This window comes from Salmo trutta, chromosome 10 (assembly GCF_901001165.1).
Source record: "Salmo trutta chromosome 10, fSalTru1.1, whole genome shotgun sequence".
Lineage (NCBI taxonomy): Eukaryota > Metazoa > Chordata > Actinopteri > Salmoniformes > Salmonidae > Salmo > Salmo trutta.
Window position 1 is genome coordinate 6,103,195 of NC_042966.1, and position 26,396 is coordinate 6,129,590.

Genomic DNA, 26,396 nt, shown 5'->3' on the forward strand with positions numbered 1-26,396 from the left:
TTACCAAAGGCGCTAATGTTTTTTTTCCAGCCAGCGGCTGGAATTACATCATTCAGCTTTTTCCCGGGTTCTGAGAGCCTATGGGAGCCGTAGGAAGTGTCACGTTACAGCAAAGATCCTAAGTTTTCAATAAACAGAGCCAAGAAGCTCAAGGAATGGTCAGAGAGGGCACTTCCTGAACAGAATCTTCTCAGGTTTTTGCCTGCCATATGAGTTCTGTTATACTCACAGACACCATTCAAACAGTTTTAGAAACTTTAGGGTGTTTTCTATCCAAAGCCAATAATTATATGCATATTCTAGTTTCTGGGCAGGAGTAATAATCAGATTAAATCGGGTACGTTTTTATCCGGCCGTGCAAATACTGCCCCCTAGCCTCAACAGGTTAAATGAATTTGTGGAACTAGGAAAACGCTGCATCTTGGTCCGCTGCTTCTAACAGCAGTGACAATAGCGGTTGATGGTTTTTTCGACTGCAAAGTTATTTTTTTCCGGATTGACTGACCTTCATATATTAAAGTAATGATGGACTGTAATTTTCCTTTGCTAATTTGAGCTGTTCGTGCCGTAATATGACTATACCAATTATATACCAAATAGTGCTATCTTCTGTATACCACCCCTACAGTGGTTCCTCCTTTAAAAGTTGCAGCGTACTGCGGCACAGCTTGCATGGTGCCGCAGAATTCTATGGCATGTTATTTAAGTGTGAATCACTGATACCATTAATGCTAGTTAGTGCTAGTTTGACCACCAGAGGGCATCTTTGAGAAGCATTTGATAGCCTTCAATAGTTGCTATAGTAGATAATGCAGGCACGTGGGAGACCGCGGTTCAATTCCCTACGGGGAGGCAGGAGTAGGCTGTCCTTGTAAATAAGAATTTGTTTAACTGATTCCATGTGTGTTATTTCATAGTTGTGATGTCTTCACTATTACTCTACAATGTAGAAAATAGTAAAAATAAAGAAATACACTGGAATGAGTAGGTGTGTCCAAACTTTTGATTGGTACTTGCTTAATTAATTTGATTAATATTATGGTATTTCTATTCCAAGAAAAACTAAAAACCATCTGGGTTTCCATTAGGATGGAGCTGAAAATATGGCGCTGTACAACGTGATGGTCGGGAGTACCGTACAGAATCACTGTGTTGTGCAGGCACGCGGGAGACCGGGGCTTAATTCCCCGACGGGGAGGAAGGAGTAGGCTGTCCTTGTTAATAAGAATTTGTTCTTAACTGACTTGCTTAGTTAAAAAACTTTACACTAAGAGCAAAACATTTCTACACCCTAATTTTCTCATTCTAGTCTCAACAATAGACAAAAGGAGATTCAGTGAAAATAAAAATCTCCTTGATTTATCAAGACCAGTCCCCATGCTTGACTCAGAGCAGTGCAAAACGATGCTAAAATAGTTGTAGGCTATTGCTTCAAATCCTATTGCTTCTAACTTCAATATGGTCTTTAAATAAATAAGACCTACACTACTTTTAACATCACATTACTCAACACTAATGAGACTACAGTAGGCCTACAGTATATCAAAAATTATGATGACTCCCCACCAATAATTACATATAGAGGATTTTAAATTAAAACCAAAAGTCGCCTCATGAGTCTCCCGGTGGCGGCCGGCACGAGTATCTGTAGCAACGCATTTTGCATTGCAATGCGGTGACTTAGAAAGATACGCCACTGGGGAGGCCCCATCCACAAAGTATCAAAATACAGAGAGGTATTGGTAAAGGTTTATTGTCCTGCTAATAGCCCACAATGGGCTATTATAATACTGTACATGGTGTCCAGGTCAGGATAACCAAAACATTTCTTTATTAAAGACTATCAGAAAGAATGTTGGTACTTATTTATTTTGATCCAAAGCCATGAATGAGTGAGTCACTCAGCTTTATGTAGGTGCCGGCTATATGACTGCCATCAACTTGATAATATAAATTATAACAATATTTGAGGTTTTAGTTTTCAAAAAATTGTGCTAATTGACTCAAATGATGTCAATTAGCCTATCAGAATCTTCTAAAGCCATGAAATAATTTTCTGGAATTTTCCAAGCTGCTTAAAGGCACAGTCAACTTAGTGTGTGTAAACTTCTGACCCACTGAAATTGTGATACAGTAAATTCTAAGTGAAATAATCTGTCTGTAAACAATTGTTGGAAAAATTACTTGTGTCATGCACAAAGTAATGTCCTAACTGACTTGCCGACACTATAGTTTGTTAACAAGAAATTTGTGGAGTGCTTGAAAAACGAGTTTTAATGACTCCAACATATGTGTATGTAAACTTCCGACTTCAACTGTATGTGTGAAATTTGTTTTGATTTAGAATGGTTCATGATAATGGTCCAATCTCAACACAGGGTCAGGGGGAAAATACATGTCATCTATGCACTTAAATAGCGAATGGAGGAACGCTTTCCCCGTGGTTCATTTTCATGCCAGCCAGGTAGGCTATACTCCTGTTGCAAAGATAAGCAATGTGCTTAATATTAGGAAAGTTGAGAAATAAATATAGTAGGCCTAGCCTATAAAACCTGATGGGATCATTGAGTGAGACATTGGGTGAGACATTGTTACTAATTTGTAAATATAGCCAGTTTGTTATTTAGAATAATTTATTGCTGTTTCTAGAGGGAGAGAAACCAAAAACCTACAATCATCTCAGGGGTCTCCCAGTCGAGGGGTCTCCCAGTATTACAGTAAGACCAAAATAATCATAATAAAATAATAAACACCTTGTGCACAATTATCAGTTTCTATTTAGGTCCATGTCGCCCATTCATTGTCAGTTAGAGACACAGTAGGACCCAAAACCATAATCAGTGTTCTAACTCCCCTTTGAGCTGGTCTGGAGCAATGACATGGTGACGCAGGGTACCGTACTAAACCACAAATTACCTCTAAATCCCGCAGCATAAATCACAAAACCTTTAGTGGAGCAACCACAGTACCTTGTCACATCACAACTGATTGGCTCAAATGCATGAAGAAGGAAAGAAATTCCACAAATGTACTTTTAACAAGGCACACCTGTTAATTGAAATGCGTTCCAGGTGACTACCTCATGAAGTTGGTTGAGAGAATGCCAAGAGTGTGCAAAGCTGTCATCAAGGCAAAGGGTGGCTACTTTGAAGAATCTACTAAGGGCTAAATAAAGGATGTGTATGATGATGATGATGATGAGAGATCCTGACCACAATGTGTACACTATTTGTTGCTCCACTCCCTTCTCTGTCTCGCCCTCTCCCTCTGTTAGTCTGTTCCTCTAGGTCAGTGAACGCAAGAGAAGTGATGTGGAGACTCAGAGTTCAGCAGTAGAAGGCAGGAAGGAAAATAAGTTAGAGAAGATAGAAGGGATAGATAGGAAGATGAGAGTGGAGGGAGAGGATTATGGAGAGTTTCCATGGAGTGTGTCTGCCCCAAGTCCCACCATTCACCCTTCTACCACACATCCTGGGCATAAAGTGACAAGGCAGGGATCTCAATTTTGAAATAGTCTCTGAATAGATGTTTGTATTTTACATTGCTATAGAAGCAATCATCTTTTTTAATACAATAGCCTACTTTGTGGGGGTGCATTTAGATTTTTTTTTCTCAGGATTGTTTCTCGATCTAAATCTTGTTGCTGTCACATCTACTCCCGCTCCTCCCCTCCGGTGTTCAACGTCGCCGGTATACTAACCACCGGTCCTGGGGTCCATCATTACGCATACCTGGCACCAATCATTACGCGCACCTGCACATCATCATGAGGCCCACCTGGACTCCATTACCTCCCCTATATCTTTCACTCCCTTAGGTTCTTTCCCCAGTCAGTATTGTTCCTTTGTTTATGCGTAGATGCTACTGTTATGTTGTCTCATTCCATGTTTGTTTTATTAAATGTTTTACCTGCTTCATGACTCTTAGCGTCTCCGTTATCGTTGCATTTACTGAATTGTTGTCAAATTACTATAATGGGGCTGTGCTTCAAAGAAGTTTCATGTCATGTTGTTGCCTAAATCAAAACACTCAAGTGACAGTGTGACATGAATTTGTCCTACAAATCTTATAGGGAAATTGTGTACTTAAAACAGTCTCTGAACAGTTATAGTGTTTTGTATTTTCTGTCTTTATCTATCTAGTACTTGTTGCATTCACTGAATTGTCAAAGTAAGCTACTATTTCTACATTGTGTCAGGCCTGGTCTGTACTAAATCGTTTTGAGAGAGAAGTTATCTACATTTTGAAATGGTCTCTGAATTGTTTGCATTTTTACATTGTTACAGAAGTAAGAATCATTGTCAAATGGCCTACTTTTAAAATACTTTCTGAATATTGTCCTCTAGTCACATTTTGGATAAAAAAATGTGTTTATATGTAACTAATTCTTGGTACATTTTGAGTGAGTAATGTAGACAAATGTACTACAATTTAAATACTCCAGGGTTTTTTGTTGAGTGTTAATAGTTTTTTGATAGCGAGGGTCTTTTACTCAATGGAAGACATGGGTGTGGAGTCATATTAGAGAAGAGGTTAACTTGTAATTGTAATATGTTCTTTGATTTTGAGCTATGTCTGTGAGAAAATTAGCCTTATCTTGAACATTTTACAACCATAAATACTTCAAGACTAGCAAGAACACACATTTACTCCAGGAAATGACCTTCTAGTTTCCACTGACAATGTTTCTCAAAACTCACTGCACTCTCTGTTAAAAGTTTTCAAGGTCTGTACGTAGACATTTGATTACCTTCTATTCCATTTTGCAAGACCATTCCTAGAAGTAATAATAAACATGTGTTGTCCAACTTCAGCTCAATTTTTAAATAACCTTGTGTGGGAATGCTCTTGCACATTCTTAAGGTAATTGATCAGGCTGTTTATGTTCCAATAGGGATCTTGAATTCAAACAATGTATACTGTTTTTAGAATGTTTCTGAAGGACTACAAGGGCTGTGAACAATTTCAAAAGGCATTGTGTTCATCTTGACCAGGGCCGGTTTCCCAAAATAAATTTAAGGGTAAGTTCATCATTAGATCCTTATTAGGAGCATCATTAAATCTCCGAACTGTTTCCCAAAACCGTCGTTACTAAAATTGCACAGAAGACAGATCAATCTCTAATACTCTTTTGTTTTCACTCTAAATCTCGATCAATAGGAAGACAAGGCATGTACTTGGGTCAGATAAGATGGAGTCCGTCTTGGGTACAAACTGGTCACAGCGTAGTCCGTGGTAACCCTCTTTACACCTGCAACAGAAAAACAACAAGTTGATATCTGAGGTATATGGAGGAAAAACACTAGCATACATGTGGTTAGAGTATGTGGACTTGAGTAATTTTACTCATTGAGCAGACACTCTTATCCAGAGCGACTTAAATGCAATGATTTTAACTAAAGTAGGCAAAAAAGTGACATATCACGATCATTGCAAGTAAAACCTGAGGCGAAGCCAAGGCAGATGTAATACTGGCCCACCCAATCAGGCTGGCTTTACATATATAAAAATATTATAACAATGTAATAAATTAACTTGATTTGTTGGTTGTGTTGTCTCCTTACTAATCAGAAATGTTGAAAATGCAGTAGGAAGTTCCTGGGATCTAATTGGTGATATTGCAATCATATGGTTAAAATGCTGATTGTTGAGTTGCAGCTGCCAGTGAACGCACCTATAATAGGCCTTTCGCAATATCTAATCACTGGTAAAACACAAAATTCACATATATTCCTGATGATCCTTTCAAATTATTGTGTAGTGTAGCTTATTCCCATTAGTATACCAGGACTAATATCTTGGGACCAGCGCAGACCATTGGCCATATCACTGATGAGTGCACATATTCACCGTCTGTCACGTTCGTCGTATGGAGTGGACCAAAACGCAGCGGGAATGTAAGTGCTCATCTTCTTCTTTATTTATAAAGAAACGTGATACAAAACACTTAAACAAAAACACCGACGAAAAACAGTCTCGTGAGGACAAAATGACTATACAGAGAAACAACTACCCACAAGTCCCATGGACAAAACACCCCTATTAAATAGGACCTTCAATTAGAGGCAATGAGGAACAGCTGCCTCCAATTGAAGGTCAACCCAATAAACTACATAGAAATAGATAAACTAGAACAAACAGAAATAGACTAACATACCCCAACAAACCCCGAAACACTCTAAAAAAAACACCCGCTGCCACGCCCTGACCAAACTACAATAACAAACAACCCCTTTTACTGGTCAGGACGTGACAATACCCCCCCCAAAGGTGCAGACCCCAGATACACCTTACACACAACAACAAAAAATATTATAATAATAATCCCAACCTAAAGGGAGGGAAGGGAGGGTGGCTACCGTCACCGACGTCTCCCGTGCTACACCCCCCCCCCCAATCCTCCAGCTACGGAGGTGGCTCAGGCCCCGGCCTTAGTCCCCAACCTAACCTGTCCACCCCCGCTGAAGACTCAGGGCTAAGGTGCGTCGCTGGAGACCTCGGGCTGAGGTGCGTCGCTGGAGACCTCGGGCTGAGGCGCGTCGCTGAAGACCTCGGGCTGAGGCGCGTCGCTGGAGACCTCGGGCTGAGGCGCGTCGCTGGAGACCTCGGGCTGAGGCGCGTCGCTGGAGACCTCGGGCTGAGGCGCGTCGCTGGAGACCTCGGGCTGAGGCGCGTCGCTGGAGACCTCGGGCTGAGGCGCGTCGCTGGAGACCTCGGGCTGAGGCGCGTCGCTGGAGACCTCGGGCTGAGGCGCGTCGCTGGAGACCTCGGGCTGATGCGCGTCGCTGGAGACCTCGGGCTGATGCGCGTCGCTGGAGACCTCGGGCTGATGCGCGTCGCTGGAGACCTCGGGCTGATGCGCGTCGCTGGAGACCTCGGGCTGATGCGCGTCGCTGGAGACCTCGGGCTGATGCGCGTCGCTGGAGACCTCGGGCTGATGCGCGTCGCTGGAGACCTCGGGCTGATGCACGTCGCTGGAGACCTCGGGCTGATGCACGTCGCTGGAGACCTCGGGCGACTCTGCAGGCTCCGAACTGTGGGCCGTCTCTGCAGGCTCCGGAATGTGGGCCGTCTCTGCAGGCTCCGGACTGTGGGCCGTCTCTGCAGGCTCCGGACTGTGGGCCGTCTCTGCAGGCTCCGGACTGTGGGCCGTCTCTGCAGGCTCCGGACTGTGGGCCGTCTCTGCAGGCTCCGGACTGTGGGCCGTCTCTGCAGGCTCCGGACTGTGGGCCGTCTCTGCAGGCTCCGGACTGTGGGCCGTCTCTGCAGGCTCCGGACTGTGGGCCGTCTCTGCAGGCTCCGGACTGTAGGACATCGCCGGAAGCACTAGACGGGGAACTGTCGCCGGAAGCTCTAAACGGGGCACAGTCGCCGGAAGCTCTGGACGAGGAACTGTCGTCGGAAGCTCTGGACGAGGAACTGTCCCCGGAAGCTCTGGACGGGGAACTGTCGTCGGTAGCTCTGGACGGGGAACTGTCGTCGGAAGCTCTGGACGGGGAACTGTCGTCGGAAGCTCTGGACAGGGTACTGTCGTTGGAAGCTCTGGACGGGGACTGCGCACTGAAGGCCTGATGTGTGGGGCTGGCTTTGGCGGTGCCAGACTAGGGACACGCACCACAGGACTAGTGTGAGGAGCGGGAACAGGACGTACTGGACTGGGCTGACTCACTGGAGGCCTGATGCGTGGAGCTGGCTTTGGAGGCGCCAGACTGGAAACACGCACCTCAAGGCTAGTGCGAGGAGCAGGAACTGGATACACCGGGCCATGAACAATCACTGGAGGTCTGGAGCGCACAGCCTGCCCAACCCGTCCTGGGTTGTAACAGTAGCCCTGCACGAACGGAGTGCTGGCACAGGGCGAACTTGGTTGTGCAGAGGCCTGATGGCTGCCATGCGTAGAGCAGGCGCAGGGTAGCCTGGGCCTAGGAGACGCACTGGTGGCCAGATGTGCTGCGCAGGCATACTCCTACCTGGCTGGATGCCCACTCTAGCATGGCACTTGCGAGGGGCTGGGATCGCTCGCACCGGACTGTGCGTGCGCATGGGCAAGATCGTGCGCACTTCCGCATAGACCGGCGCTCTCATGATCCGCTGCTCCCCATAATAAGCACGGGGAGTTGGCTTAGGTCTACGACCTGTCTTAGCCACACTCCCCGTGTGCCCCCCCCAATTGTTTTTTTTATTGGGGCTGCCTCTCGCACTTGCCAATCGGCGCGTATAATGCCTCGTAACGGCGCCGCTCCGCCTTGGCTGCCTCCAGCTCCTCCTTAGGGCGTCGGTACTCCCCAGCCTGGTGCCATGGTCCTGCCCCATCCAAGATCTCCTCCCATGTCCATGAATCCAAGGAGCTCCTCTGCTGCTCCTTCCTCCGCTGCTTGGTCCGTTGTTGGTGGGTAGTTCTGTCACGTTCGTCGTATGGAGTGGACCAAAACGAAGCGGGAATGTTAGTGCTCATCTTCTTCTTTATTTATAAAGAAACGTGATACAAAACTCTTACACAAAAACAACGACGAAAACAGTCTCGTAAGGACAAAATAACTATACAGAGAAACAACTACCCACAAATCCCATGGACAAAACAACCCTATTAAATAGGACCTTCAATTAGAAGCAACGAGGAACAGCTGCCTCCAATTGAAGGTCAACCCAATAAACTACATAGAAATAGATAAACTAGAACAAACATAGAAATAGACTAACATACCCCAACAAACCCCGAAACACTCTAAACAAACACACCCTGCCACGCCCTGACCAAACTACAATAACAAACAACCCCTTTTACTGGTCAGGATGTGACACTATCATTGGGTGATTCAGTGACACTGGATGGATGTCCCTTTTCGTAGGCCTAGATTAGATGGTTGCATTCCATACAAGGTCATTTTTTATTGATTTTAATTTGTCAGTGTCCGCAGAGCATGCCTACCCTATCATTTGTTGTGGTATTAAATATTCTGATAATGTCTCCAGTCATTTAAAGTGTCGTAAAATTGCATAGAATGTGTTTATAAAAGGCAAAAATAAATTTACTGAATGTGTGCAAAGAATGGAGAAGAAACACCAAACAGTATTTTCTGAGAACAGTGAGGGTGTTACATTATTAGCCTAATTTATGACTATCCAATCTACTCATCACATAGGCTGTCTTACTTTAGCCTCTCTTGGGTATGTGGGACGAAATCGTCCCACCTACTCAACAGCCAGTGGAATCCCGTGGCGCGATATTCAAATACCTTAGAAATGCTATTACTTAAATTTCTCAAACATATGCCTATTTTACACCATTTTAAAGACAAGACTCTCGTTAATCTAACCACACTGTCCGATTTCAAAAAGGCTTTACAACGAAAGCAAAACATTAGATTATGTCAGCAGAGTACCCAGCCAGAAATAATCAGACACCCATTTTTCAAGCTAGCATATAATGTCACATAAACCCAAACCACAGCTAAATGCAGCACTAACCTTTGATGATCTTCATCAGATGACACTCCTAGGACATTATGCTATACAATACATGCATGTTTTGTTCAATCAAGTTCATATTTATATCAAAAATCAGCTTTTTACATTAGCATGTGAAGTTCAGAACTAGCATACCCACCGCAAACTTCCGGTGAATGTACTAAATTACTCACGATAAACGTTCACAAAAAACATAACAATTATTTTAAGAATTATAGATACAGAACTCCTTTATTCAATCGCTATGTCCGATTTTAAAATAGCTTTTCGGCAAAAGCACATTTTGCAATATTCTGAGTAGATAGCTCGCCATCACGGGATAGCTATTTTGACACCCACCAAGTTTGGCCCTCACCAAACTCAGATTTACTATAAGAAAAATTTGATTACCTTTGCTGTTCTTCGTCAGAATGCACTCCCAGGACTTCTACTTCAATAACAAATGTTGGTTTGGTTCAAAATAATCCATAGTTATGTTCAAATATCCTCTGTTTTGTTTGTGCGTTCAAGACACTATCCGAAGGGTGACGAAGGGTGACGCGCCCGACGCGTTTCGTGAAAAAAAAAAATCTAAATATTCCATTACTGTACGTCAACCGCTGTTTAAAATCAATTTTTATGCAATTTTTCTCGTAAAAAAGCGATAATATTCTGACCGGGAAACCCTGTTTTCGTTCAAAGACGAAAAAATAAAAACATGGTGTCGGCTCCTGCACGCGCCCCCAGTCTCATTGTTCTCTGATCGACCACTATCCAAATGCGCTACTGTTTTTCAGCCATGGCCTGCAAAGTCATCATTCAACGTTTTGCCGCCTTCTGAGAGCCTATGGGAGCCGTAGGAAGTGTCACGTTACAGCAGAGATCCTCAGTTTTCAATAAAGAGAGTGTAGAAGGCCAAGAAATGGTCAGAGAGGGCACTTCCTGTAAGGAATCTTCTCAGGTTTTTGCCTGCCATATGAGTTCTGTTATAGTCACAGACACCATTCAAACAGTTTTAGAAACTTTAGGTTGTTTTCTATCCAAATCAAACAATTATATGCATATTCTAGTTTCTGGGCAGTAGTAATAACCAGATTAAATCGGGTACATTTTTTATCCGGCCGTGCAAATACTGCCCCCTACCCTAGAGAGGTTATTCTGCAAATGCAATGATAGATGCATGCAATGATTTATCATGAAGGTGAATTTTTGGGTGAAAAAACAGCTCCCCAAACTTGAAACTCACGCCCCGCCTATGGTGTTGCGCATTTCATTATTGTTTATTGTCAGACTCAGACAGTCGGCCTGTTTTGTCAGCTTTGTTGTTGTAAGAGGTTGTGTAGGTGTGCTGCCTACATGGCAATAATACAACAGAGATGTTTGCAAAGGGACATTTGTGGTGTTTCTTGGTCACATGTATCCTGTGCTATCTGTTGAAGGATGCAATATGATTGCACAATTTCCCACTTAAATCTGTTGGAGTATTTTTGCTGTAAAATGTTGGCCCAGTCATTTTTACATAGGACTGGCCACACTGCAATTAATGCCTAAGCCACTGACTAACTTTCTTGAAAACAAGCTACTATCTGCCAAATCAGTGCCATAAAGGGTGGAAGAGAAGACAAGTGCAAGTGCGTATGTATATCACTTCTTCAGCACAAAGGAAACAAAGGAGAAAATATGACATTCGAGAGGGTTCAAATGAGGAGGAGGCAAATAATGCTAAGGAGGAGGGGAATAAAAGAGAAAAAGGAGAAGAAGAGGGCAACCCCACTGATAGCACAGTCCTGACAGTATTGCCATGTCCCAGTGGAGGTATTGGAAGGAATCGCTCTCTTCTAGACCTGGGTTCAAACAGTATTCATTTTCATACACTTCAGTAGACACTGGACTTCACATGATTCAGTTTTGTGATATTTTAGGTTTTCTTCACGCAAAGTGCCGCTAGCGAACATTAGCTGGCTGGCTCCCTAGCGGACGTTATTATTCGTTTCCCAGAACTGTTTGCTTTTCTCGTTAGAGCCTAACGTTAGGCATTTTTGCCACTTTGTTCATTGTTGTTTAATAACTAGCTAATGTTAGCTGGCTGGCTCGTTAGCTAATGTTACGTGACGTGTGGTCTTAAATGTTGTTTACCTAGCTACAGAGCCTTGCAAAAGTATTCATCCCCCTTGATATTTTTCCTATTTTGTTGCATCCTATTTTGTTGCATTTCTGTTTGGATTTCATGCAATGGACATACACAAAATAGTCAAAATTGGTGAAGTGAAATTAAAAAATATATATATTTTTTTAAAAATGAAAAAAGTGGTGCTCGCATATGGAATTCACCCCTTTGCTATGAAGCCACTAAATTAGATCTGGTGCAACCAATTACCTTCAGAAGTCACATAATTAGTTAAATAAAGTCCACCTGTGTGTAATCTAAGTGTCACATGATCTCAGTGTATATACAACTGTTCTGAAAGGCCCCAGAGTCTACAACACCACTAAGCAAGGGGCACCACCAAGCAAGCGTTACCATGAAGACCAAGGAGCTCTCCAAACAGGTCAGGGACTAAGTTATAAAGAAGTACAGATCAGTGTTGGGTTAAAAAATATATCTGAAACTTTGAACATCCCAAGGAGCACCATTAAATCCATTAATAAAATATAGAAAGAATATGGCACCACATCAAACCTGCAAAGAGAGGGCCGCCCACCAAAACGCATGGACCAGGCAAGGAGGGCCTTAATCAGAGAGGCACCAAAGAGACAAAAGATAACCCTGAAGGAGCTGCAAAGCGCCACAGCAAAGATTGGAGTATCTGTCCATAGGACCACTTTAAGCCATATACTCCACAGAGCTGGGATTTATGGAAGAGTGGCCAGAAGAAAAGGCATGTGGGAGACTCCCCAAACATATGGAAGAAGGTACTCTGGTCAGATGAGACTAAAATGTAGCTTTTTGGCCATCAAGGAAAACACTATGTCTGGCGCAAACCCAACACCTAACATTACCCCGAGAACACCATCCCCACAGTGAAGCATGATGGTGGCAGCATCATGCTGTGGGGATGTTTTTCATCGGCAGGGACTGTGAAACTGGTCAGAATTGAAGGAATCATGGATGGTGCTAAATACAGGGAAATTATTGAGGGAAACCTGTTTCAGTCTTCCAGAGATTTGAGACTGGGACGGAGATTCACGTTCCAGCAGGACAATGACCCTAAGCATACTGCTAAAGCAACACTCAGGTGGTTTAAGGGAAAGATTTACATGCCTTGGAATGGCCTAGTCAAAGCCCAGACCTCAATCCAATTGAGAATCTGTGGTATGACTTAAAGATTGCTCTACACCAGCGGAACCCATTAAACTTGAAGGAGCTGGAGCAGTTGTGTCTTGAAGAATGGGCAAAATCCCAGTGGCTAGATGTGCCAAGCTTATAGAGGCATACCCCAAGAGACTTGCAGCTGTAATTTCTGCAAAAGGTGGCTCCACAAAGTATTGACTCTGGGTGGGTGAATAGTTACGCACGCTCAAGTTTTCCAGTTTTTTTGTCTTATTTCTTGTTTGTTTCATGATAAAAACTATTTTGCAACTTCAAAGTGGTAGGCATGTTGTGTAAATAAAATGATACAGGTTGTAAGGCAACAAAATAGGAAAAATGCCAAGGGCGTGAATACTTTCGCAAGCCACTGTAGGTTCATTGTTTACCTAGCTAGCTATATGTCTTAAGCTAAAGTGTACTGTTAGCTAGTTAGCTAAAGTTAGCAGGCTGGCTCCCTAGCAGACGTTATTCTTGTTTCCCAGAGCTGTTTGCTTTTCTAGTTAGAGCCTAATGTTAGGCAGTGTTGGCACTTTGATCATTGTTGTTTAATTTTAACTACCTAACGTTAGCTGGTGTCAGCATTTGAGCTTTTATGTTTATTGTGGTATAGAGTAATATAAGGAGAATTCAATATAATTCTAATGCAAGAACCCAACTTATACCCCAGCTGTGCATGGCTGCATCTCACTGTAGGTTATTTGTATCTCTGTTTGTTTTTGTTTACTCTAACTAGTCTAAATATAGATTGTGCCATACCTTTATCAGTCTGATATTTTGTTTACTAGGCCTACTTGGTACTGCTGTTTTGTTTTGTTCGCATTCACAGTTGTGTAGGTATTCTAATCCAAACTGCTATTTTTTTATTTTTGTTTGCATGCTTGAATAACTAGGCTACTACTTTCGGTATTTAGTTTGCATTATTTTGGTAAGACAGCTGTGTGTACGGCTGCATTCACATAGGCTGTTTGTAATAGGGGAAATACGCTATGTCCTGTATTTTGTACCTTGTAGTCATTACCAAAATGGCCTTGTTTTCGTGTGTAGGTGCTGCCCATTGTGCTGATACAATGCAGGCCACAGATTTTGAGCCAATCTCCACTAACTGTCACTTCAACAGCACTCAATCAATGGTCTCGGAGTCTTTTGTGGTTTAGAGTGATATAAGCAGAATTCAATATAATTCCAATGCAGAAATCCCCCAACATTGTGCCCCCTAACCGATTTCAACTACCCGCTTAATCACTTTATCCTGGTGCCGGGTCTGCATTGGTCATAAACAATCAATGCATTAACAAGACGGATCAGTCAAAATCATTGGCTGCATCGCAGTTCCATTCACCTAGGATACTTTAGAACACATTTATTCTCTCTCTCCTTCAAACATTTATTTTGGGCTAATGTATAACAAACGTATAAGAAAGTGCCATACCCACAGAAGTACCAAACAAATCAATTGGATTCAACAATTTGATTCTGACCCTAAAACATGATCAAGTTGACAGTTGGGAGGAAAAGTACACTCGATAGGTGGCCAACTGTGCTCTTATTGGCTTGGGTCGAGCTCAGCCAAATACATAGTCGCATACACAGTCGCTACACAATACAGACCCAGCCAGAGAGCGAGCAAAGTTAGAAAGCGGATCACAGCAAAGTTGGAAATTAGCTTAAATGAGCGCTGTAAGATTTAAATGGAATTTAATGGGGCCTTATGTCTACCTATTTCTAGTCTTGTTTTGACAGGTAGTCTTCCAACCTCAGCTACTCTCAAAAGCAGGGAAATAGACCTTCTAATTACTCCAAAGCTGGGTGGTTGGTCATTTATAGCCTTACAAAGCTGTACATAGTAATCTACACTGAGTATACAAAACATTGAGGCACTTAAATATTGTGTCTTGGCCATTCACCCTCTGAATGGCACACATACAAAATTCATGACTCAATTGTCTCAAGGCTTAAAAATCCTTCTTTAACTTGTCTACTCCCCTTCATCTACACTGATTGAAGTACATTTAACAAGTGACATCAATAATGGATCATAGCTTTCACCTGGATTCACCTGGTCAGTATATGTCATGGACAACGCTGATGTCCTTAATGTTTTGTACACTCAGTGTATATTTTATACATTTGTTAAATTTACTGATGGTCACAAGAAACAAGATTCTATCCACTTCCTCATTTCCATTGTCACATAGAGATGTATGAAGATTGCAACGTTGTATCTATCTCGATGGCACTGACCGTGCGCTCACAGACGTCATAATGGGACAGATATGTTTTTACTACATGGCTGCTGAGTTTAAATTAAAGTGTTTGTCCACGTGAATGTGAAAGGGCATTTCAGTTGGTATGAAACCTTCCTGGTACAGTATACTAAGAAATAATGTGGATATAATGGACTCTTTCTTGTAGTTAATTCAAATAATTAAATGTAATGGTAATAGCCTGGTCTCAGGCTGTGTGCTTTATTGGCTATACGGCACAAACATATGCTATTTGTGCTATATATAGTACTACTAAACTTAGTGAATTTCAGTCAAAAGACAACAAAAGGGTGATTTAAGTAAACACCAAGTTAGCGGGCTGTATAAGGTGTTACCCAGATTGCTTTGATTGCAAGTATAAAGCATGCCATCAGGAGCCATGAGAGAGTATTTGCGCCTCACATTTTCCTGTTTCTAGTCACAATTACCTACCCTCCCTGTGCTGAAATGCCTCATTAACATTCTGAGTCACAACCCACACGAAGAATGGCTGTCTGGCTATCTATTTACAGTATCTCCCATCTCTTTTTGTTTGTCTATATCTCTATTTCTCCCCCTCAGTCTCTCTTTCACTGTGAAACAGTCTTAGACATCCTTCAATTTGATGGAAACAATGCATTGTAGACAAATGTGTTTGTGCAAATGAGCGAGTAGAATGTGTGCTTGAATACAATAAAGGATGTGTATGATGATGACTGTGTGTGTGAGAGAGAGAGAGCCATGAATGGAACGAGAGAGTGAGCTCTAGGGTGGGTGTGCGCACATGCACATCCTTGGGTGTGTTTTAACTTCACTAGGGTAGGGGGCAGCATTCAGAATTTTGAATGAAAAGCATGCCCAAATAAAACTGCCTGCTACTCAGGCCCAGAAGCTGGGATATGCATATAATTGGTAGATTTGGATAGAAAACTCTAAAGTTTCCAAAACTGTTAAAATAATGTCTGGGTATAACAGAACTGATATTGCAGGTGAAAACCTGAGGAAAATCCATCCAGGAAGTATTATTATTTTGAAAGGCTGTTTTTCCATTGAAAGCCTACCCACCATACAAAGACTTAGGACCCAGTTCACGATCTCTATGGCTTCCTCTACATGTGGCCAGTCTTTAGGCATTGTTTCAGGCTTTTACTCTGAAAAATGAGGGAGATACAGCACTTTCAATGAGTGGACAGTGGACATTTCCAGACATGAGTCCAGCGTGTAATCGGGAGCGCACATTTCTTGTTTCTCCTTTTCTATTGACGAAGCTTTTGTCCGGTTGAAATATTATTGATTATTTATGACAAAAACAACCTGAGGATTGATTTTAAACATCGTTTGACATGTTTCTATTAACTTTTATTGGACTTTTTGGACTTTCGTCTAGATGTTGAGAGCACGCTTTGTGCTTTTGGATTACTGAAGTAAACGCACCAACAAAACGTTTTTTGGACATAAAGAGGGACATGTGTATCTTTCATCAATGTTTATGATGAGTATTTCTGTAATTTGATGTGTCTCTCTGCATTTTCATTAGATGTTATTTGAGACAATGATTACTGAACATAGCGCGCCAATTTCAACTGAGGTTTTTGGACATAAAGATTAACTTTATCGACCAAAACAAACATTATTGTGTAACATGAAGTCCTGTGAGTGCCATCTGATGAAGATCATCAAAGGTTAGTGATTAATTTAATCGCTATTTCTGACTTTTGTGAGCCCTCTCCTTGGCTGGAAAATGGTTTTCTGTGACTAGGCGCTGACCTAACATAATCGCATGGTGTGCTGTCGCCGTAAAGCTTTTTTGAAATCGGCCACTGTGGTTGGATTAACAAGAAGTGTATCTTTAAAATGGTGTATAATACTTGTATGTTTGAAGAATTTTAATATATGGGATTTCTGTTTTGAATTTGGCGCCCTGCAATTTCACTGGCTGTAGTCGAGGTGGGACGCTACCGTCCCACTGATTCCAGAGAGGTTTTAAAGACAATCTCTTACATCTAGACGTTCCGCTAGCGGAACACCTGCTCCAATATCCAATGATAGGCGTGGCGCGAATTACAAATTCCTCAAAAATCCCAAAACGTCAATTTTTCAAACATATGACTATTTTACACCCTTTTAAAGACAAGACTCTCCTTTATCTAACCACACTGTCTGATTTCAAAAAGGCTTTACAGCGAAAGCAAAACATTAGATTATGTCAGCAGAGTACCCAGCCAGAAATAATCAGACACCCATTTTTCAAGCTAGCATATAATGTCACAAAAAACAAAACCACAGCTAAATGCAGCACTAACTTTTGATGATCTTCATCAGATGACACTCCTAGGACATTATGTTATACAATACATGCATGTTTTGTAAAATCAAGTTCATATTTATATCAAAAACCAGCTTTTTACATTAGCATGTGACGTTCTGAACTAGCATTCCCACCGAACACTTCCGGTGAATTTACTAAATTACTCACGATAAACGTTCACAAAAAACATAACAAATATTTTAAGAATTATAGATACAGAACTCCTTACGGTAATGGAATATTTTGAAATTTTTTGTCACGAAACACGCCGGGCGCGTCACCCTTCTTTACCCTTCGGATAGTGTCTTGAACGCACAACAAAACGCCGCTATTTGGATATAACTATGGATTATTTGGAACCAAACCAACATTTGTTATTGAAGTAGAAGTCCTGGGAGTGCATTCTGACGAAGAACAGCAAAGGTAATAACATTTTTCTTCTAGTAAATCTGAGTTTGGTGAGCACCAAACTTGGTGGGTGTCAAAATAGCTAGCCATGATGGCCGGGCTATCTACTCAGAATATTGCAAAATGTGCTTTCACCGAAAAGCTATTTTAAAATCGGACACCGCGATTGCATAAAGGAGTTCTGTATCTATAATTCTTAAAATAATTGTTATGTTTTTTGTGAATGTTTATCGTGAGTAATTTAGTAAATTCACCGGAAGTGTTCGGTGGGAATGCTAGTTCTGAACGTCACATGCTAATGTAAAAAGCTGTTTTTTGATATAAATATGAACTTGATTGAACAAAACATGCATGTATTGTATAACATAATGTCCTAGGAGTGTCATCTGATGAAGATCATCAAAGGTTAGTGCTGCATTTAGCTGTGGTTTTTGTTTTTTGTGACATTATATGCTAGCTTGAAAAATGGATGTCTGATTATTTCTGGCTGGGTACTCTGCTGACATAATCTAATGTTTTGCTTTCACTGTAAAGCCTTTTTGAAATCGGACAGTGTGGTTAGATAAAGGAGAGTCTTGTCTTTAAAATGTTGTAAAATAGTCATATGTTTGAAAAATTGAAGTTTTAGGATTTTTGAGGAATTTGTAATTCGCGCCACGCCTATCATTGGATATTGGAGCAGGTGTTCCGCTAGCGGAACGTCTAGATGTAAGAGGTTATGGTGAAGTGAAAACGTCTAGGAGCAACTACGGCTCAGCCGTGAAGTGGTAGGCCACACAAGCTCACAGAACGGGACCGCCAAGTGCTGAAGCATGTAAAAATGTTTGTCCTCAATTGCAACACTCACTACCAAGTTCCAAACTACCGAGCATGCTACCGAGCAGCAATGCGCAATGCCAAGATTCGGCTGGAGTGGTGTAAAGCGTTCCACCATTGGACTCCATTGAGCAGTGGAAACGCGTATTCTGTAGTGATGAATAGTGCTTCAACATCTGGCCATCCGATGGACGGATTTGGGTTTGGCGGATGCCAGAGAACGCTACCTGCCTGAATGCATAGTGCCAACAGTAAAGTTTGGTGGAGGAGGAATAATGGTCTGGGGCTGTTTTTCATGGTTCAGGCTAGGCCCCTTAGTTCTAGTGAAGGGACCTTTTTACACTACAGCATACAATGACATTGTAGATGATTCTGTGCTTCCAATTTTGTGGCAACAGTTTGGGGAAGACCCTTTACTGTTTCAGCATGTCAATGCCTACATGCACAAAGCGAGTTCTATACAGAAATGGCTTGTCAAGATTGGTGTGCAAGAACTTGACTGGCCTGCACAGAGCTCTGACCTCAACCTTATTAAACACCTTTTGGATGAATTGGAATGCCGACTGCAAGCCATGCCCAATCGCCCAATATCAGTGCTCGACCTCACTAATGCTCTTGTGGCTGAATGGAAACAAGTCCCTGCAGCAATATTCCAACATCTGGTGGAAAGCCTTCTCAGAAGAGTGGAGGCTGTTATAGCAGGACCAACTCCATATTAATGCCCGTGATTTTGGAATGAGATGTTAGACGAGCAGCATTCGTTTTCACTGATCTAATTACCTTGGTAAACAGTTTAAAATAGCAATAAGGGACCTCAGGGGTTTATGGCCAATATACCATGGCTAAGTGCTGTATCCAGGCACTCCGCCGTGGTATATCAGCCATGGTATATTAGCCATATACCACACCCCCTCGGGCCTTATTGCTTAAATATGAGATGGGAGGAGGAATATACCCCATAGGCACTAAAATATGACCAGTTTAACCAATAACCACTAGTGGGAAATAAACTCAAAACTGACCCTAGTTCTGTGTATGGGGGGGTATTTCATTCTACTCACTGGCTTCACTGGTGTACCGGACATCCCTGCAGCCCCCACAAGGCGGTGGGGCCCATAATATCTGGGTACCCATGTGCCTGTCATCAGGCACAGTAACCCTCCAAAAAGTCATTCATAAACCTATTTAATTTCCATATGTACTAGGAAACTAAGTGTTTGTTTCTTGGGCTTCAGGGATGTGACCGAAAAAGGGCCTTAGGCCTTGAAAAAGAAAACATTTAACTGACAGAAAGTAAGGGGATATCGGTAAACAAATGCTGTGGTCAAAAACGCATATCAGACTGAGCCTAAACCTTCTTTGGTAGTTCTTTATGAGTTTTAGTGAACAGTTACAGTGTAAAAACAGCTTGTTTGCGGTGGCAGCACCAGAGAAACTGGGCAGAAAGAAGTGGTGCTTCAAATATAGCAGTTCTATTATTGAGCCTCTCATTCACCTTAATTGCCGGCCTCAACACGTTACGGAAAGAGATTGACTGAATAGGAAGCTCTGGGGATACTGGTCAGCCAATAAATTGGCAGATGAAAACATCATCTTTAGCAGACAACAGTTCCTGAGGGCTTGAACAAAAAAAGGGATTTTCTATTTCATTTATACTGGTGAACTGGAAATTGAGTTGTGTGGTTGCAATATCAACAGTCCCTTATCTCTGGTATATCCAGGGGCGGAAATCCCAGGGGGGACGGGGGGGGACACGACCCCCCCATCCTGGGAAAAATATTATTTGTCCCCCCCAATATATCACTGTAAACATAACTATGTAATTTAAATAATATTAATAATACGCAATGAAAGCAACTGTGCTGATTATAGACACTTATTAATAGCTCGTTTTTAAGTTTCAAAAGATTGTGACCCCCCCGCCCTTTGCCTCACAATGGTTTGATCCACGTCAGTTAGGTGCATTGATGCCAGTTCCTTAGTTGGCAAGGTAACAGAGGGTTCGTATCTACTGTCTGAAAGGCACTCAATGCACCTAACTGACGTGAGGTAAATCCAGTTAATCGCGCCAGGGTTCACACACACACTAGCTGAATTTGCAGAGCTAGCACGCAAATATTAACTGTTAAGCTAGCTAGTAACTATTCCATTTATGTGGCGTCGTCAAAGATGGAATCTTTGCTATCGTCAATTTATTCCAAGATCAGCATGCATGTAAGTTAGTGCTTCAAAGTCCCTGTGATAAGGTTAGTGATAAACTGAACAGAACTACACTCTCTTCTACCATTGTCTTAAATATATTTAATGGTCTCGTTGCAAAAGCAAAATTGTCGCAAGGGAACTTTTATTTATTTATTTTATTTCACCTTTATTTAACCCGGGTAGCAAAGATTATAGCAAACACCACTGAAACGGAATTGGTGCTCGCTAGCTTTGCAAATTCAGCTATTGTTGGAAGCCAGCCAATATGAAACAAACGATTAAAATTACAAAAGGTTGCAGCATATGTTGTGTAAATGGTGAACTCATACAGCTGTCAACTCTTGTCACTGCAATCCGTTTCACATTTGCTAGCTACCTTTTAGATCGAAGCCCATATAGAATGATAGAAGATAAGATGATAAAAGCCCATGTCCTACTGTAAATAACCTACACACTGTGTGTGTGTAGCCAGCCAGGTAGAAAAATGGCAGAAAAAAGACGGACATCAGAGTATTTTTCAGTACACCAAAACGCAAAGTAAGAACCCTAGTAGCCTAATATCTCAGACTAGTTGATAAAATGTTCATAAGAAAGAAGTGAAATGCTAATGGAAATATTTCACAATGATGTCATTAGGCAGAGCAGGCAACAGATGGCACACAGACAGCAGAGTTGGGGACAGATAGGCAGGGACAGACTGGCAGAGACAGGGAGTCTCAGGTAAGTTTGTTGAGTCTTTGTTTGGCAATATTATGAAAGGTTCTCAATTTTTTTTAACTTCTAAAATAGGAACATAATTGGAATATGCCATAGATACCCCCACTCTCAACTTAAACTGGTGACTGAACTAAGATTTGTTAAAGGCAATGGTATTGCTGTTGTGATTAGTTGTGTAGTTTTGGGTACCGGTAGTTAGGAGTACAGCAAACACCTTATTTCTTTGGTTCCTCAATATACATTTACCATATTACAACGTAGGCTATGTGTTACAGCACTACTTTTGGTGTCCCCCTCAGTAATTGCTCTTGAGAAAATGTCATGTAATTGTCCCCTCCAAAGTTGATATCAGATTTTTGCCCCTGTGTATATCTTGGCATGCATCATTCAAGACTAAGTTTAAATTGTATGCAGCGCAATGGACAAATAATGCCCAATGTTTCAGGAAAGTCTGTGTTGTCAATACTCAGTAGAGAAAACAGTCATGCCGCAAACTGGACCTACAGGCCATGGTGAAAACATTTGCACACAAAAATGCAAGGCGATGCAGTCGAATACTGTAGGCCTCTATGTAGAAAAAAAGAGAGAGAAGCACAGACGCTTTTCTAAGAGAAAGAGGACTTCAGGAGACTTTTAATTTGATGTAATTTACATTTTAGTCATTTAGCAGATGCTCTTATCCAGAGCGACTTACAGTAGTGAATGCATCCATTTCATTTCATGCATTTGTTTTTGTACTGGCCCCCTGTGGGAACTGAACCCACAACCCTGGTGTTGCACACACCATGCTCTACCAACTGAGCCACAGGGAAGGCCTGAATATTACAGCCCATTTGTGTAGGCTATTATTTCCCAGACAAAATCTTCTGAGTTCAACAATAAAGTGGCTGAATTCATCCTCAAACCGACTTGTTTTTTCCTCATTGTTAGGTTATTTGATGTGTAATTTTTATAAAATGTTCATGAATAGCAGCTAAATAACAGCTTAATACGGTATATATTAAGTTATACTGCACAATGAAACAATTCCTAGTAAGCTAGAGTTTAGGGTGGACTGACTGTATTCTTTGTCATTAAAAAACTGACTGGTTTTACATATTTATGTTTTTTGAATGCACAGATCGCTTTGTATATTCTGAAAGAAACTACCGGTAGTTCGAAAATTTGGCATCATACTTCTGTCATACTGCTTTGTTGACAACTCAAATTTCCTCCATGTACCGGTATTCAGCCAAACAGCGGCCGCTGACTATGTCCCAAAAGTCACACTTTTCCCTATGCCCTCATCAAAAGTAGTGCACTATATTGGGAATAGGGTGCCATTTGGGATACATACCCAGTCTTCCTTAAAAAAAATATATATATATATATTAAAAAAAACTAACATTTTGTTATTTCTAACATAAATTGGGGGGGTTTATTACATAAAACCGGAAATTACTTTTGGATATCAGAGTGACAGTAACTCACCAGCATTACAACCAGGAATACAACTTTCCCAAATTGTATCCTTTGTTTCGTACCCCTCAAGGGAATTGAACTGATTCCAGAGGCTGATCCAAAACACCGCCAGCGCAGAAAAGGTATTCAGAGTGGACTCCTAGTTTGACTCAGGAGGCACGCACACCACCCACTGCTTCCGAGTATATTACTCGCTAATGTTCTGTCTCTGGATAATAAAGTTGACGAGCTCAGGGCTAGGATCTCCTTCCAGAGAGACATCAGGGATTGTACCATACTCTGTTTCAGGGAAACATGGCTCTTTCAGGATATAGGGTCTGAGCCCATACAGCCAGTTGGGTTTTCAGTTCATCTCGCAGACAGGAGTAAAGATCTCTCAGGGAGGAAGAAGGGTGGGGGTGTATGTTTCATGATTAACTACTCATGGTGTGATTTTGAAAACACACAGAAACTCAAGTCCTTTTGTTCACTCGACCTTGAATACCTCACAATGAAATGCTGACCGTATTACCTCCCAAGAGAATTATTTTTGGTTATAGTCAGTCGTGTATTTTCCCCCTCAAGCTGATACCACGACAGCCCTCAAAGAACTACATTGGACTCTATGCAAACTGGAAACCACATATCCTGAGGCCACATTTATTGTAGGGAGTTTAACAAAGCTAATCTGAGAAAAATGCTACCGAAGTTCTACCGACACATTGACTGTAGAACTCACTCTGAGAAAACATTGGACCACTGCTTTCTTTCAACTTTTTGAAATGCCTACAAGGCCCTTCCCCGCTCTCCCTTCGGCAAATCCGATCACGACTCCATTTTGCTTCTCCCTTCCTATAGGCAGAAAGTACCCGTGCTACAGACTATTCAACGCTGGTCTGATCCATGCTTACAGATTGTTTTGAAAACGCGGACTGGGATATGTTCCCGGGTAACCTCTAAAAATAATATTGAGGAATACACGGATACGGTGACTGAGTTTATCAGGAAATGTATAGCAGATGTTGTACTCACTGTGACTATTAAAACCTACCCAAACCAGAAACTGTGGATAGATGGCAGCATTCTCTCAAAACTGAAAGCACGAACAACAGCATTCAACCATGGCAAGGTGACTGGGAATATGGCTGAATACAAACAGTGTAGTTATTCCGTAAGGCAACAATGTACAATACCACTCATTTGGGCGCTGTTTCATTCAAAACATATTGCAAATGTCATATGGCAAATTGCAAGTGTCACACAGCAAAAATCCAATAGATGGCGAGCGTGCTCGACCGTAACTTTTTCTTATTGCAAATGTAACACAAGTCAAGACCCAAGAGTAAAATTTAGAAAATATGTTTTTTTTCCCGAAAACTTATCACTCCCTTAAAAAGTGCTTTCTGGACCATTTTTCGATATTCTTTCGATTGTTCTTGTCAATTACACATGTATAAGAACTGTATGAACATACATTTGTCATATTTTATTGAATTTTTTTAACTTTTCCATAAGGCATATATTTTGTCCATTTGCAATATGATTTCATAGGAAGTCAAAAGTCGAAGTCAAAGTCACTTTTTTTTCGCCAAATGCCATAAGAAATGTCCAAATGCAATACGAAAGTATTGAATGTGCCATATCAGGATGTTTGTCCATTTGCCATGTACGATCATAGGAAGTCGGTTTCCAAACCCAAAAGTCAGTGAACCATGTCCAAATGGCATTTATAGTGCCCAAATGATATATAGCCCTATGTTAAGCCATGCATCAACCTAGATGGTCTATTTGTCATGTATGATGAGGGAGACGTGGGACTCTGTTGTTTTTTAAAAGATTTTTTTAAAAACATCTAAAATGACCAGGGGCACCCCTATTGGATGGGCACTGGTGGGGGGTGCTCCCTACCAAACCATAGACCCATTGCTCCCACTAAAGGCATTACAAACCATTTTAAAAATGTGCTTTTGATAACCCATTCCAATCACCAGGTGCACGGCTGTCCATTTGCAATATGTTTCAATGGGCATTTACCATCACGAATTTGACATGCTCAAAAAACTGCAGGAATGCGAAATTGACTGGCCCGATGAACTTGGGATGGCCAGGCAGTGATTCTGGTTCCTCTCCATCGCTCGTTGGTGTTGATTTCAGAATGTCATTTTGGTGATGGTCTATCACTGTTTAAACATATTGCAAATGGACAAAAGTCAGCCAGAAAGTCACCGTCCATCAGTCAATTAGATATCATTCTGACACCAAACTGATACAAACTGACACCAGACCCACTTTTCCAACTCGATTATAAGCCAACTATCACATATTTCAGAGCAGGCCCATAATTCACAGCACCTTCTGTTTAAAGCACAATAAAAGCATAAAACACATAGTTACGTTCTAGCCGCGGGTTCAGTTCTGACATTATGTGTAGGCCTAGCTGAGGCGACCCCGAATCCCAAGTTTCGGCTCGATAGGTCATTTGGAGCCAGAGCAGCGTCCTTAATTGGTGCTGAAAATCCAAATTTTACGGGCGTTGCTACGGGTCCTTGAATGAGCTATTGGACAGAAACATTGGGATCCATCTCTATGGGCCGAGGCGGTCTCAATGCACTGTCACGTCCTGACCAGTAAAAGGGGTTATTTGTTATTGTAGTTTGGTCAGGGCGTGGCAGGGGGTGTTTGTTTTGTGTGGTTCGGGTTTTATGTTTTATGTTCTATATTTTCTATTTCTGTGTGTTTATCTACTTTTTCTATTTCTATGTTGGGGTTTTGGTAGGACTTCCAATTAGAGGCAGCTGGTTGTCGTTGCCTCTAATTGGAGGCCATATTTAGTTGGGTTAGTTTTCTCTTGTGTTTTGTGGGTGGTTGTTTCCAGCATAGTCTGTGCACCTTACTGGAGTGGTCAAAATGAATTGAAGTTATTGCAAATGTACGAGGCTATTTCTCGGTCTGAGAACCTTCTAGAGTCACTTAACTCACCGTGCACTATCAACTTCAGCTCTAGAACAGGTTTCTAAAGTTTCAGAGCTCTAGGTCTGACGGTTCTTTGATAGTTCGAACCAAGGTAACTATTGCAGGCTCTGTATTTCTCTAAGCCCCACACTGTGTCACTCCATCCTAGCTGTGTATGTGTGTGTGTGAGTTTTTCTTGGAAATCTGATGGGATAAATGACTGATTTACAGTTCATGAGGGTTGCCTAATCACACATATGAAGTTTTGGAAAGATGTGACTTTTTTAACCCTTCGAAACTGCCAATGTGACCCCAATTTAAGGCACTTCCGGTTGGCACAGGAAGCTAAAAGTAAACACATATCCTCATTGGGGTAGGCTTTTACAGAATCGTGAGTTTAAAGTCTTTATGTTAAGAACTCCTCAACCTTCCTCTCCTCCCTTTCTGCATCCTTTGATTTTCTCTGTCCCCTATCCTCCAGGCCGGCTCGGTCCTCCCCTCCTGCTCCGTGGCTCGACGACTCACTGCGAGCTCACAGAACAGGGCTCCGGGC

The 26,396-nt window shown here is 41.9% G+C and overlaps 1 protein-coding gene across 1 annotated transcript in view; it reads right to left on the minus strand.

Moving 5' to 3' along the window:
• LOC115200999 (pro-neuregulin-3, membrane-bound isoform-like) overlaps window positions 1-26,396 on the minus strand; it is a 439,268-nt gene that overhangs the window by 167,224 nt on the left and 245,648 nt on the right. The window contains exon 3 of the mRNA XM_029764185.1: window positions 5,178-5,251. Coding sequence (XP_029620045.1) covers window positions 5,178-5,251 — 74 coding nt within the window. The remainder of the gene's footprint in view (window positions 1-5,177; window positions 5,252-26,396) is intronic.